The sequence below is a fragment of the Perna viridis genome, chromosome 6 (genome assembly GCF_037379345.1).
Source record: "Perna viridis isolate PV_CMFRI_1.1 ecotype Kerala chromosome 6, ASM3737934v1, whole genome shotgun sequence".
NCBI classification, from domain to species: Eukaryota; Metazoa; Mollusca; class Bivalvia; order Mytilida; family Mytilidae; genus Perna; species Perna viridis.
This window is the reverse complement of record NC_142450.1, coordinates 35,127,463-35,141,449: the sequence shown is the minus strand read 5'-3', so window position 1 is coordinate 35,141,449 and position 13,987 is coordinate 35,127,463. Positions and strand designations below refer to the sequence as shown.

General features: G+C 32.3%; 2 protein-coding genes and 1 pseudogene across 2 annotated transcripts; 2 read left to right on the top strand and 1 right to left on the bottom strand.

Annotated features, from left to right (window-relative positions):
• Positions 1-683: 683 nt before the first annotated feature.
• On the bottom strand, positions 684-11,990 carry LOC148614712 (superoxide dismutase [Mn], mitochondrial-like). The gene is made up of 4 exons (XM_088589006.1): positions 11,894-11,990; positions 6,511-6,716; positions 5,664-5,960; positions 684-1,071 (listed from the first exon to the last, which is right to left on the bottom strand). The coding sequence occupies exons 1-4, from the start codon at positions 11,923-11,925 to the stop codon at positions 920-922; spliced, it is 687 nt and encodes a 228-aa protein (XP_088445132.1). The 5' UTR covers positions 11,926-11,990; the 3' UTR covers positions 684-919.
• LOC148614714 (uncharacterized) lies at positions 1,754-2,817 on the top strand. Its single transcript, XM_088586254.1, has one exon. The coding sequence runs from the start codon at positions 1,756-1,758 to the stop codon at positions 2,815-2,817; it is 1,062 nt and encodes a 353-aa protein (XP_088442380.1). The 5' UTR covers positions 1,754-1,755.
• LOC148614713 (uncharacterized) lies at positions 3,495-4,682 on the top strand (annotated as a pseudogene).
• Positions 11,991-13,987: the final 1,997 nt, after the last annotated feature.

Below are 13,987 nucleotides of genomic sequence, written 5' to 3'. Positions count from 1 at the left end.
TCTGACAAAATGACATCTAAATATGGCAATTAGATTACACCCCATTGAGTTTCATAACAGTTCTACAAGTTAATGAGGAAGAGTTGTGGACAGTGCATGAGACCAAGTTTTGTTGAAAAATGAGTCCATCAGCCATCATTCCTACAATTTTAGCCCAAATATAAATTCCTGACAGTATGCACATCTCCATGTGGTTATATTACTTCCCACTAAGTTCCATAACAATACAAAAACCTCGTTTGTAGGGGTCTAATGAAATCAAATGGGTTTTTTTTTTGGCATTTTGGCAGAATTAAAACATTTTACCTCAAATTTGCCCTAAGGTTTCCAGTGTGTGCGTGAGAACAAACAAAGGTTTTGTTGAGAAGGTATGAACACATTTACATGTACCAATATATTATGCAATATCCTTGTTGATTCAACCAAGTTTATCTTCAGGGCCAATTTTAATATTAACCAAACATATCCTTTTGTTTTAATGAAAAATCTCATCAGACTTGCAAATAGCTGTTGTGTTCATCTTCCAACGTTAAACACAAATATTTTAAGGATTGGGTTACCATGATGTTTAACTTCGTAAAAGGCATCAATATCATATAGTAGTTTATTGATGATAAATAAAGCAAAAACTCACACTAACACACTGAACATGTATGCACCAAAAATGATTTAATCACAATTCATAACAATAACACATTTCTTTATTAAATTCAATCATACATAAGCTGAATAGAATGAAGCTAAATGTGGCAAATATCACTGATTACTACTTCAGTTACCATTTTTCATGATTATCTCCCCTGAATATACACCACGCTAAAAAATCTAACCTTGCTTTTCACTGAAGTATTCACAAATAAATGCATTTCATGTGATCAATTTTTAGAATAATATCAAAGAAGACATTTTTAGTATAGAATTAGCTTTCCAGTTTAGCAGCTTCTAATCTCTTGGCCACATTCTCCCAATTCACAATATTCCAGATAGCATTCACGTAATCTGGTCTGACATTTTTGTATTGGAGATAATAAGCATGCTCCCAAACATCTATCCCAAGTAACGGTACCAGTCCTAAAAGTACAAGAGTAAAAATCCAAATGTGATGATGCTGGTTGCTCATGTATTTAAAAGCAGTGAACTAAGTTTCTGATTGTATGAACAACTGAAGTTATCTTCACTTACAGATAGATCAGTGTAAGAAACAGTCATAAATGATTTAAAAATAATTTTCATCAATATATGTATCTCTAAATTCTATTAACCTTTTATAGATTACTGTCATATTTTAGTTACACATATGTGATATCTAAGAATTAATTTGTAGTTGATTTTTAAAGTTATAAAGCAGGATAAATCATGTTCAGTATAAATATTGAGATAATTGTTTACATTAATTATTCAGATCTCATAGCTGCAGAGCTCTGTGCTATTTTAGAGCTATTACCCAAAACCTTGTAACTCACAAGTAAGATGCCAAGTTAGCCAACTTAATGGGAAGTCATTAAGGAAATTGGAAAATGGATTCTATTTTTTTTCACTTTTGTAGCTCTATTTTGTAAAAACTACCTAAGAAATAGCTAACAAAAGCAAAACTATATATGAAAAAAAAGTTAATTGATTAAATCATGCACATGTGTGGAAAAAAATGACTGAGTTTTTTTTTCTCTCCTATAAACAAAGGAAAAAAATATTGTGAAAGCTGTTTATAATGAACCTTTTAGTGTTTTCTATCATTTCTGATATCTGTGGATCTTAATGGGACCAAAGTTTAAGCCAAATGAAGCCAAGAAAATTCGTAAAAGGAAAAAAACAGAGGGTAATGTCAGCGATGAAAAACCAAATAAGAAATCGAATAGTGCTCACCAAACCCACTCAACTAAACCACATGTAAATAAACCCGAAAAGATCAATACACAAACTAACGAAATGTCTAGCCCCAAACCAGCAATGCTTGATTCTACAATCCCACAACAGCAGTATATACCACAATTCCAGCAATTCCAACAGCTGCCTGTCCCGCCTCGAATACGTCCTCCAAATTATCATCAGTCGCCCACCTCTCCGTGTGTCGGTTTCTATACTAGTACACTACACAGTTTGATACCGCCTATGCAACAAAATCACCTTCAGACCGATGCAAGAGATACAGACACAAAACTAGACAATTTATCTATGAAACTCAACGAAATTTGTGATAAACTGTTGGCCATTTATTCACTCACAGAAAAACTTACCTCGTTTGACAAGACCGTTAAAAATCTGACGACAACTGTTGAAAATGTTACCAAAAGAGTAGACGATATAGAGAAGGGTATGAATTTCATCAACGAAACTTTTGAATATAGTAAATCCGAAGTCCGAGAAGTAAAATCTTTACTAACAGAAATTAAAGCAGATAATTTTGAAATGTGCAAAAACATGGGTCAATTGAAAACTGATTTACAAGAACTTCACAATAGACACATTGACCTTCAAACACGATCAATGCGGGAAAATCTCATTTTTACCGGAATTCCCATGCCGAACAAATATGAATCTTCTGATGACACCGAAAAAGTACTTGACGATTTCATGTTTAGACAATTGAAAATGGATGAAATAGGGGCTTATCATAGAGCGCACAGATTCGGACAAGAATACGAGGTTAAAGATCGAAGCGGAAGTGTTAAGTATACAACAAAATCAATTGTTTGCCGATTTCAAAACTTTAAGGAGCGAGAGCGTGTCCGAAAATCCGCAAAAGAGCTTAAGGGAACCGTCTACGGAATAAGTGAACAATTTCCGAAAGAAGTAAACGATAAACGGAAAGAATTATGACCACAATTTCAAGAAGCTAGACGTCAAAATAAGAAGGCTCATTTTAAACGAGATCGATTATATGTTGATGGCACGGAAGTTTTCCCCTCTGTTAAACACAATAGAATGCGAATGGAAACAAATGTCATTAATGGTGACAACGATATGAAGGCCAAAGAGCACGACCGAAAACTAGAGACTCTGGACGACCCCGTCGAGACCCCCTTCACCAGTTGAGTTTGAATTGAGTAATTTTACAGAAGAATTGAGTATTTTAAATGAAAATCAGGCAGGCTTCCATCAAGGATATTCAACTACTGACCATATTTTCTCGTTATATGCATTGTTTGATCTACTTCGTCTTAGAGGAAAGAGATTGTTTGTTACTTTTGTAGATTTCGAAAAAGCTTTCGATTTCGTGCATAGAAATTCTTTACTACATAAACTTATTTTAAATAATATTGATGGTAAATTTTTGAGGGTTATAAAAAACATGTACAATGATGTAAAATCCCGTGTAAGATATAATAACCAGACCTCAGATATTTTTTTTAGTGAAATTGGCGTAAGACAAGGAGAAAACCTATCTCCTCTCCTCTTTTCACTATACCTTAATGATTTAGAACAGTATTTGGAAAACTCGAATCTGGATGGTCTAAAGTCCATTAGCACAGATGTTGATATAGAGTTGAATTTATATTTTAAATTATTTCTACTTTTATATGCAGATGACACTGTATTGCTTGCAGAGTCAAGCACTGATCTGCAGCTACTTTTGGACACTTTTTCAGAATATTGTAATCAGTGGAAGCTGAAAATTAACCTTGATAAAACTAAAGTAATGGTATTTTCCAAAGGTAAAGTTTCAAAAAAGTTAAAGTTTTATACAAATGGAAGAGAATTGGAAATAGTTAAACAATATAAATATCTTGGTATCATTTTTTCTAGTAATGGTTCATTTCTTGCAACAAGAAAATACCTCAGAGAACAAGCTATGAAAGCGTTGTACTCCATGATTAGAAAATGCAGATTTAATAATTTATCAATAAGATGTCAACTTGATATGTTTGACAAGGCAATTTCTCCTATATTATTGTATGGAAGTGAAATATGGGGCTTTGAAAATATAAATATAATTGAAAAAATACAGTTGTACTTTTGCAAACACATTTTAAGACTAAAACAGTCAACTCCTAATTATATGGTATACGAAGAGCTTGGTCAATATCCACTTTCTATTAAGATCAAGTTGAGAATGGTAGATTTTTGGATTCGGTTAAATAACAGTGAGAATAAGATATCGTCTATTCTTTGTAGATTACTCTACATATATTATATGAATTACAGGTACGAAAACAATTGGGTTTATTAAAAGTATTTTTGATAATTGCGGAATGAGCAATATCTGGCAAAATACACAACTGTATGCAAAAAAATGGATAATTGAGTCACTTAAGCAAAAATTAAAGGATCAATTTTTACAAGAGTGGTTGTCAGATATTAATAACTCATCTAAGTCATTATGTTACAGAATTTACAAGACTGAATTTAAGTTTGAAAATTATCTTAAAATATTACCATTTAATTTCCTATTCATATTAAGTAAATTTCGATGTGGAAATCATAGACTACCTGTGGAGGTGGGCAGATGGCAGAATATTCCACGTGAAGAGAGATCCTGTCACTTGTGTGGCTCCACTGAAATAGGCGATGAGTTCCACCTCATTATGTCATGTGATGCTTTTAAAAATGAGCGTCGTAAATATTTGTCTACAGATTATCTTACTCGTATTAATATTTTAAATTTTTGTCGTATAATGTCATCAGAAAACATTGTTGAGCTTGAAAAATTATGTAAATTAATTAAATGTATTTCTTCGAACTAGCACCTCTTGGTTAACATATTATAATGTATGTATTGTATGTATTTCTACACATGCAGCAGTTACTGCATATATTATATTATTTTGTTATCTTCTCTATAACTATGTTCAGTTTATGAGAATAAAGATATCTATGTTTACTTCAGGTTTTCTTAGTGAGCCCCATTCACCTGGCCTAATAATGATTTTATGGTTCAGCTATTCTCGTGATTATATACCCAATTGTATATTTCCTAATAACAAATAAATGCTTTGCAGGATGTAGCTTGATAGGACTGCAGTGGTTGAACCCTGCGCAGATGGGACAAGTATGAAAGGTCCCTTTTTTACCCCTTATTCCAAAATGATTCAAGACAGAACCCATAAAAGTCAATCCCAGCTTTCTTTTGTGGTAATGCATCTTGTGGTAAAAAATTGATGAGATCTATGATTCACTCATAGCCAAGTTATTGACTGGACGTCATGAAAATACTTATTTCTAGTCCTTAATTTCCAAGAGGTTCAAATCAAAGCAAAATCAATCCCAGTCTTACTTTCATGGTATGGAACTTTGTGGTACAATTGCTAAGTGATCCATTCACTGCTTATGGTCCCTGTGGGCTTCTGATTCCCAAATGGTTTAAGTAATAACCCCTAACATATTAAATCCTCGCCTTTCTTTTGTGGAATGGCATGCTGTAGTACAATTTCAAAGATAATCATTTACTAATAGTCAATTTATTGTCTGGACATCATGGACTTGCTCGTTTCTGGCCCCAAAGTCCCAAATGGCTCATTTCACAACCCAAAAAGTCACACCAAGTCTTACTTTTGTGGTATACAAAATTGTGGTTAAATTTTCCAAAGATTTCTACACTTATACACTGACAAAGACAGCATGATACCATTATTGTGGTTGTAAAATCACACTACAAACATATTCCTGCTTTCACAGTATGAGATGTCATGTGACTAAATCTAAATTTGAATTTGAAAACATTTTACCTGTTGTAGGTTGAAGAGGATCTTGATTGGGGCAAGCAGCTATCCTTAATCGCCCTGTGGTTGTATTATACCCTAGCCATCCCCAGCCAGACCCCTGAACTGCCACAGATGATGCTGATAATTCTGCTTTCATTTTATCAAAAGAATCAAAATCCCTTTTAATTTGATCCATTAAATCTCCCTTTGGTTCCCCTCCTCCTTTTGGACTGAGCACTTCCCAAAATATTGAATGGTTGATATGACCTCCTCCATTAAACTTCAGCGCTGGCTGTAACTGAATGATTGTGCTGACGTCATCTGATTTAGAATATAAGAAAGTCATACACATGAAATAATTCAGTACCTATCTTACCTATTTATAAATAAGAGAAATTAAACATTCAGTTATCAAATCAACTGTTTTTTAAAGAGTAACAGAAATAAAATTGGCAAATATCAAGACTATCACAAAAATTTATAACTTTTATTGTGCTCTGTTGAGTGATATACTATTAAGAATTTCATCAACACTTCTCAATGGAAAATTGCCAAAATGTTTAAGGCATTAAAATAGTGATATTGAACAAAGTGCAATGAGTAGTGAGAACTGGTAGATAATAAAAATATCTTTGTCAAATGCTATTTTCTTTCATGAGGTCACCATTTACAGTCAAGTTAACACTTACAACATCTTTTTTTTAGGAATTATATGACAAATTGAATTTCCTATCAACTATACATAAAAGTTACAATACAGAATTTATAAGCTAATAATTTTTATGCCAAGAATCCTAACAGAGGGTTAGTGAAAAATCATGATACTGAAAGATCATTATTGTAATACTCCAATTGTACTACACATACATACTTTTTTGCACAGCTTCAGCAAGTTTTTCTTCTGCCACATTTAAGTTGGTAACATAAGTATTGTGGTGTTTAGAATGATGAAGCTTCATGATATCAGCAGAAATATAAGGTTCAAGTGCATTGTAGTCATATGGCAGATCTGGAAGGGTGTGTTTAGCTCTGACACCAGCTGCTACTGACCCAGTGTTGATTGCTTTAGTTAAAGCACTAAAAATATACAATTATAATATCATTTTAAAACTGTAGAAAACATTCACAGCATACTATGTCTACATTTTTAGGCTTATTTCATCTATTACAAAAAAAAAGAAAGTTAGTACACTGACAATAAACATATGACAATCATACATGTGACAAACCCTCCAAGAGGGTCGATTCTCCTGTTATTAGAGGTTGTCTCTCATCCATCAACTCAAAAGATCAAACTCCCTTTTAAAAATATAATTTGTAATAAACACTAATACAATAAATAAGAAATGTTTGTACACATCTGGCATATCACAACACAGGTAGATTAAATTACTAATTACTTAAAGGCTAATTAACAAGTAAATTGTATTTATACAACCTTTCAACACAAGACCAGTATATGACACACTCCAATGATAAGGTATTTGACACACTCCAATAAAAAAGTTTCGGGAAAAAAATATAAGTTGAATAGTCACAAAGTTTTGATGAAGAAATAAGTGTTATTTCAAAAACTCCTGTTTTGAGGTCTAAAGTTCTGACTAAAATTTCAAATTTATGGTTTACTAACATGCACCGGCTGGTTCCTATCATTCATTGTTAGCACTAAATTTACATCAAGTTTCCTATAATATCTACAAAAAGTAATGTCTAAGAATTAACAAACTAGAGGCTCTGAAGAGCCTGAACTGTTCACCTGACTTGATAAGCCACAACTACAGGCTCTGAAGAGCCTCAACTGTTCAGCTGACTTCATAAGCCACAACTAGAGGCTCTGAAGAGCCTCAACTGTTCACCTGACTTCATAAGTCACAACTAGAGGCTCTGAAGAACCTGAGCTGTTCACCTGGCTTCATAAGCCACATTCTATTTTTTTGTAAATGTGGCCATGTTTTTTAATGGATACAAAACCCCAACCCCCATTTCATGCTGGATACACAAAGGAACAATCATATAAACTTTCATTTAATTCTGTCCAGTAGTTTCAGAGAAATTTTTTTAAAGTAATAAGGCCAAGAAAAAATATTTGAAAAATGTGAAAACACTGCGTTGTCTAAAACATCAGAAAGACTTTGCTAAAACATACTTTCGTTTTTAACCAGAAATTACAAATTATCCTGTCATTTGTTATATACAGATCTAGACAGGGTGTCTGTACAGTAAAACTTTCACACAATATACAATAAGTGCTATAGAGAAAGAATTTCATATTTAAAAATGCCAAATAAAAGTTGAGATGTGGTACTTTCGTGTGTTTAGTTCCCTTAACCTATGAAACACCAATGATAGTTTGTTTTTTATTACTAAACCATGACCTTGTTTCGTCAACTTGAGAAATATTCTATGCCAATAAAGTGTATGTAGGTGTGAATAAAAGAATTATTTCAATAGCTGATTTTTTTCTAATTATAGAGCAATTTATTTTTAGTATTTTTTACAATCACTTTTTGTTAACAAATTTTTATCATAAAAATTCTAAGCCAGTTGACTTTTCCTTAGCAATTTAGCAAATTTTCTTTGCATTGAGCCTTATTCTACTTTCATTATACAGCATATGTGACAATAAACAAAAACATAGGCCGCAAGAACATTTGTTCAAATGATTGTATTCAGAATCAGTACAAATTCATAAGGGTAGAAAAATGAAGTCTCACATGCTTGCTTATATAGTCAATGACTATTCAATATCATATATTAGTAATCAGCCACTAATAGAAACAACAAGTGCCTATGGGTTTACCACATGTATGCATTAGACATAGTACTGGGGTCTTAGCTGACTCAATAGAAATATGTGTCAATGACCAAAATAAACATGGAATGACCATAAGACACCTAAAAAAATTTTAATTATACATAAATTAATTCTCTAATAAGCAATACTTTTCATTCAAAGTAAAAATTGTTTAATATTTTGTAAAAAACATCATTTTCAAGTGAGAAATACATAAATTTTGCATGATGAATTAAACATGGCGGGATGCTATATTGATTTGACATACCTAAAAGAAGGATTACACACAAGTTCTAATACTATTTAATATGATCAAATACAAAATATTATTATCATCTATCCCCTTTCGTGTTTCAGTGTTAGATACTTAATTTTTGGTCAACATAGACCCATCATAATTTTATGTAAACCGCACTGTACATTTCAAAGGAAACTGAGCCAATTGACCTGCTTAATTCTACATGGTTTCAGTCCTAGGTTTACTGCTAATTTCTTTCATTGGCATTTGTTCTTGGACCACAGAAGTGGAGTCCTCATGTCACATCACAGCAATGAACATTATGAGGGTGTCGCTTTTGGTCTACAGGGATATGCATTTTACATTTCCCCTTTAAAATAGTAATCAAGGGAACCAAGACTTCATGTTTAGAAATAAAATTAGTTATTATTTATACATATTTCTAAAGGTGTTTTTAACATTATTATTCTATTTAAAATTAAAATATATATCAAATAACCCCAGAATTACATATGGGAACCACCAGATGAGGAAATACCAAGCTGTTTTCACAATAGCAAACTTTTAAATTTATTTATATTTTTAATTTATTTGAAATGATTATAACTACTAAATATCCTTGCACAGTAATCTAACCTGATAATGAAGATAATTTAAATTGTGTAATGCATTTCTGTAGTAATAAACATATTACTTGTTAGATATGTGTCATATAATCATTTCACCTAATTAACAAAGCCATTTTGGAAATGGTAGCCAGCAAAAAAGGTATGATACATTTGAAAGTAATTAAAAAAACAAATTCAGGTTTACCAATGAAAACTTATAATTTCAATTTAAGAAGATATAAAAACATGCAAATCACCCAGCCATCTGCATGTTTTGTTTAAAGTAAAAAATAAGTTTAATTACTATTCTATTAATCAAAGTAGAGATGCATTGCATAATTATATTGAGTAAATACTTCAGAAAACAAGATCGATCATAAGAGAAATATAAGTGAATGATATGATAAATCCATCTTAATTATTTTATTTTCTGAAGCTTTCAATTGTTTCATTAAAAATCTTTGCTAAATACATATTTAAAAACTTTGTATTAATTAAAAGGAGGTATGTTGTCTTTCTTTTAGGTTCCCCTTTTAATATCATAGTCATCATGTCGGACAATGGTATCATGAAGAAGTTCATCATATAACAAAACAATTTTGTAGGTTAGGTCTAAAATGTGTAACCCTTACCTGTACCATTTCTTCTACAAACCAAAATAATATTTTGCTAAAATATTCATTCTTACAGTATGTTAAGAACTGAAAATTGCATGAGATGTGAAAAAGTCTGTTTCAATTCATTTTCATCAAGAAAATGATGTATATTTTTTTATATTTCTTGTTTGATTAGTTTTCTGAAGTCAAAAGGTCTAAAATGTGTAACCGGAAGTTGCCATATCCAACTATTAATTGACTATTTCTCACTATACTGTCTGATTTTAACGTTTTATTAAAATCATTAAGAGGTTGAAACTTCACCTTAAGACTTTGGATAAAGTTTTGAAAGGTTTGCTATTGAATCCCACACCGTACCTAGCGTCAATCCCCATACCAGCAAAACATGGATACTTATCCAGAATGAAAAACAAAGTCTCATAGACAGAGTTTGATGCAATTTTAATTTATCTTCAATGAAAATTTTAATAACATTATAATTTTCTAATGTCAAATACGCATTGAATTAGCAAAGATAACTAAAATACTGGAGTTTGATTTTTTGGTACGGGAATTTCGGGTTGCACATTTTAGACCTTTTGAAAACAGAAAACAGAATAAAATCAATTTTTCGACAAACATTGTACAAATCATTAATGTCATTTTTCAAATATGTACCAACTTTCAGCTGGAAATAACAAGTAATACTGAAGAAATTGTTAAAATATTATTTGGGTAGGAGGAAAAGTTGGAGCAGCAGGGATCGAAATTAGTCTAGATATTTGTCTAGACCGCAGGTCTAGTAGACAAAATAAATACCTAGACCTGTACATAAGCCACTAGACCTGATTTCATAGCCATAATCGAATCCTGAACTGAACAAAACAAGGTGGTTTGTTTCTAATAAAAGTGGCAATTCATTCATTTTTGTTGTGTTTTTTTATTGCTTTAAAGTCTGGATCTTTTAAAAAGGTAATTTTTAAAATGCATGTAAAGAAATGCCAGGTAATGGGCATTGGAACTTAGAAGATAACATAAAACATTATCTTAGAACTTGAAAGACAGCAAACTTTCAATTGATTAACTAGCTATGACACAACAATTCTAATTTTAACAGTGAACACAATTTTATTTATCATCTGGGTCCAGCTGAAAGTCAATGTCAGATTCAAATTCAGACTAAGGGCTTTCACGGCATGGTGGATATCACTAGCCTTTATGTGTAGTTTAGTCTTCTCATGCCAGTCAAGTGTCAAGTTTTTTGTTACGGTTATAAGTTTGCCGCCACCATCCCTACGACATTATCATGACAATATTTACAATACATTTATTCCTTTTCCGATTTGTGTTGAAGCTTGAAACGTTCAGCGCCTCTTCGCCAAGTCATACACTTTATTTTGTTCCCCTATTTCATTGGAGGATCGGTTTTTAGGGGTATGAGAAAGGCTGAGAATTCCTATTTGGTTTACCTTGACATTGATCAATAATGATGTATGTTTGAAATATGCCTCTAAAATTCCTTAAGCGTTTAAAGACTGGAATTATGAGATTACTTATTCTGAGTACATTTCTGGAAAATTCTTCAAGACCACCAGACCGGTACAATAAAGCATTTTGCTAGACCGTGACTGATTTTACTTCACACGGGCTAGTGGATCAATAGTAATTTCGAACCCTGGTACAGGTACAGGTTACACATTTTAGAAAAGTACCAATTCTGTAATGCATTGAAGCACAGTGTTGTATTTTCATATAAAAATGATTTAAATTCACTTTTTTTAAAAAGAACATACAATATAACTAATTTTTTTTAGGTGTCTTTCGGACATTCTATGCGTACTTTGGTCACTGATGCGTATTTCGGTCTTTCGAGCTACCGGGGTCTTCGCCTTAGCCCAAGGTAGGCCAAAGAATGCTACTTTTTATGGGTTTTCCTTGAAAAATAGCTCTTTATGCAAGAACTTAGTAGTAGCAAAATTATTAATTTATAAATGAGACTACTGCATCGGTGTTGTCACCTTCTTATTACTGTAGACGAAGCTGACAACATGATCTATTCTGCGATAGTTGACTTCAACTGAGAACAGGCAACCGTTTGATGACCTTGAACTTTATTGTGTAGTATGCGGCTCGGATTCTGTCATTCCGGAGCTCTTCAAATCAAAGTACTCATGTACTGAATCAATTCTTATCGATTGTTAGAAACAGTAAGGCCGAATCCATTTTAAGGGGGTCCGATCCATAAAGTTATTAAAGGAGATAACAGGCTATAATTTGCTCATTTTCACAAAAATTTGCTCATATACAATTTAACCAAATAGCATATGTTAGTAGTAGTAGTATTGAAGCAGTTCCAAGTCGTGCAGCATATTTTAACATGAGCGACAACAGGAAAGAGAACAGAATTACACCAATGCTCGAGCAGCTACAACAAGACACTTACCATCAAGACTTGTAAAGTCCCACTGCTTAATGATGTACCGAGTGGTCAACAACGTCACCACTACAGCCGACAAACAAACAACCAGAGGACACACGCAGAAGATACTGTAACCAACTTGTAACATCAAAAGCTACCAGGACTCTGTTTTCCCAGCCACAATAGCATTCTAGAACCCAATTCCACAATATATAGTAGATGCTGACCCTCTTGGCACCATCAAGGTAAAGATCAGCGCCTACAATTACTAGAAAGGTTAGAAAGATGTAGTTAGCTTTAGTAGCTGCCGGTCTTGCAATTCCTATCCCTGAGCGGGTTTAAAACATGGAAGGTATAAAAAAAATTAATGCGTTTTCTTTTTTTCTCTTTACAAACATGTTTTGTCAAAAAATATGAACAATGACTTATAAAATTTAGCAAACATAATACTACTAGATGGCAACTTTTTGTTAACGGAAAATTTAACATTGTAGGATAAAAATGTTCCTCTGAAAAATGCAAATTAAAAGTGAAAGTAGAGAAAATGGCTATTTATAGTTCAAGACTACCTTTCTTTCCGATCTGCGTGAACTCACCCTACTTTTTTGCAAAAAAAAATAATTTCCAAGATGTCGGTAGAAATGCTACATAAGTGAAGGTTTTATGGAATCAATTTCTACAAATATGCACTTCATTATAAAAGTCTACAGGAAAATTATTGTGAGGCTGATACCTTTATCTAGTTTAAACCTGCTTCACACTCTGCACTCGGTCTTAACAAATTGTGCGAGTATGTTCCAGGGGAGTACTACACAGTATTTGAAAAAGTTAACACGTTAACAATTTTCAAGCAAAAAAGGAGATGGTTCCCATCGGAATCATTCCCCTAGATTCGCCAGTTCATGGCGGCTATGGTATCAAAATTTTCTAAATATTTAAGAGTCTAATATTAATGGTCAACAATGTAAACTTTGATTTTTAAACACAATTTTAATCTTAACTGTAAGTTTTTTTCATCCACAGATCCAATTCATCATTTGGATTTTTAAAAATTTAGATATTGTTGATCGTTAAGTGCCCACCAGCATTAAGTTGATCTAGTAAACAGTAAGTAATTTTTTATTTAGCTGATTTCGTGTCAGTTGTATGTATGCTAACCCTGAAAAGTTCCGGCCAATTGTTGTCGGGAAAAAGACTGCAGAAAAATCTCCTTTAAAAATTGGTGATATAAATATAACTTATGAAGTAACAATTAAACTTTTAGGTGACTGATTTTATGTAAAATTTTGAAAGTCATATAAAATCAATATGCAAGAAAACAGCACAACTGAATATCTCAATTGAGATTAAATATTTTAAATATTTCTTATACATTTATGTTGTTAAATTTTAATTTGTGTCATCTTCCTCGGCATTTGTGTTCAATGGCCAATATGAAGAAAATAGAGACAATGCATGAAAGAGCCTTATAGTGTGTTTATTTTAATTATAATTCTTCTCGTGAAGATCTTCTAGCTAAAGCAAAATGTCTACTTTACTTGTAAGACGTATTCGAATATTGGCATTAGAAGCATGTAGAATACTTCATGACCAAGCTTCACCTGTACTGTCTGATTAGATCTGTAAGCAAAATCACATTTATAGTTTCAAATATAGCAACTTATTACAGATTGCTTTCCTTTTAATATTGTTG

Coding starts and splice junctions, on each gene's coding strand:
- LOC148614714 (XM_088586254.1), top strand. CDS start 1,756: ATGGGACCAAAGTTTAAGCCAAATGAAGCCAAGAAAATTCGTAAAAGG.
- LOC148614712 (XM_088589006.1), bottom strand. CDS start 11,925: ATGTTGTCAGCTTCGTCTACAGTAATAAGAAG. Junction 6,717..11,893: donor TCGTCTACAGTAATAAGAAG/GTGACAACACCG, acceptor GTATATTTTTAG/TGCTTTAACTAAAGCAATCA. Junction 5,961..6,510: donor TGCTGAAGCTGTGCAAAAAA/GTATGTATGTGT, acceptor ATTCTAAATCAG/ATGACGTCAGCACAATCATT.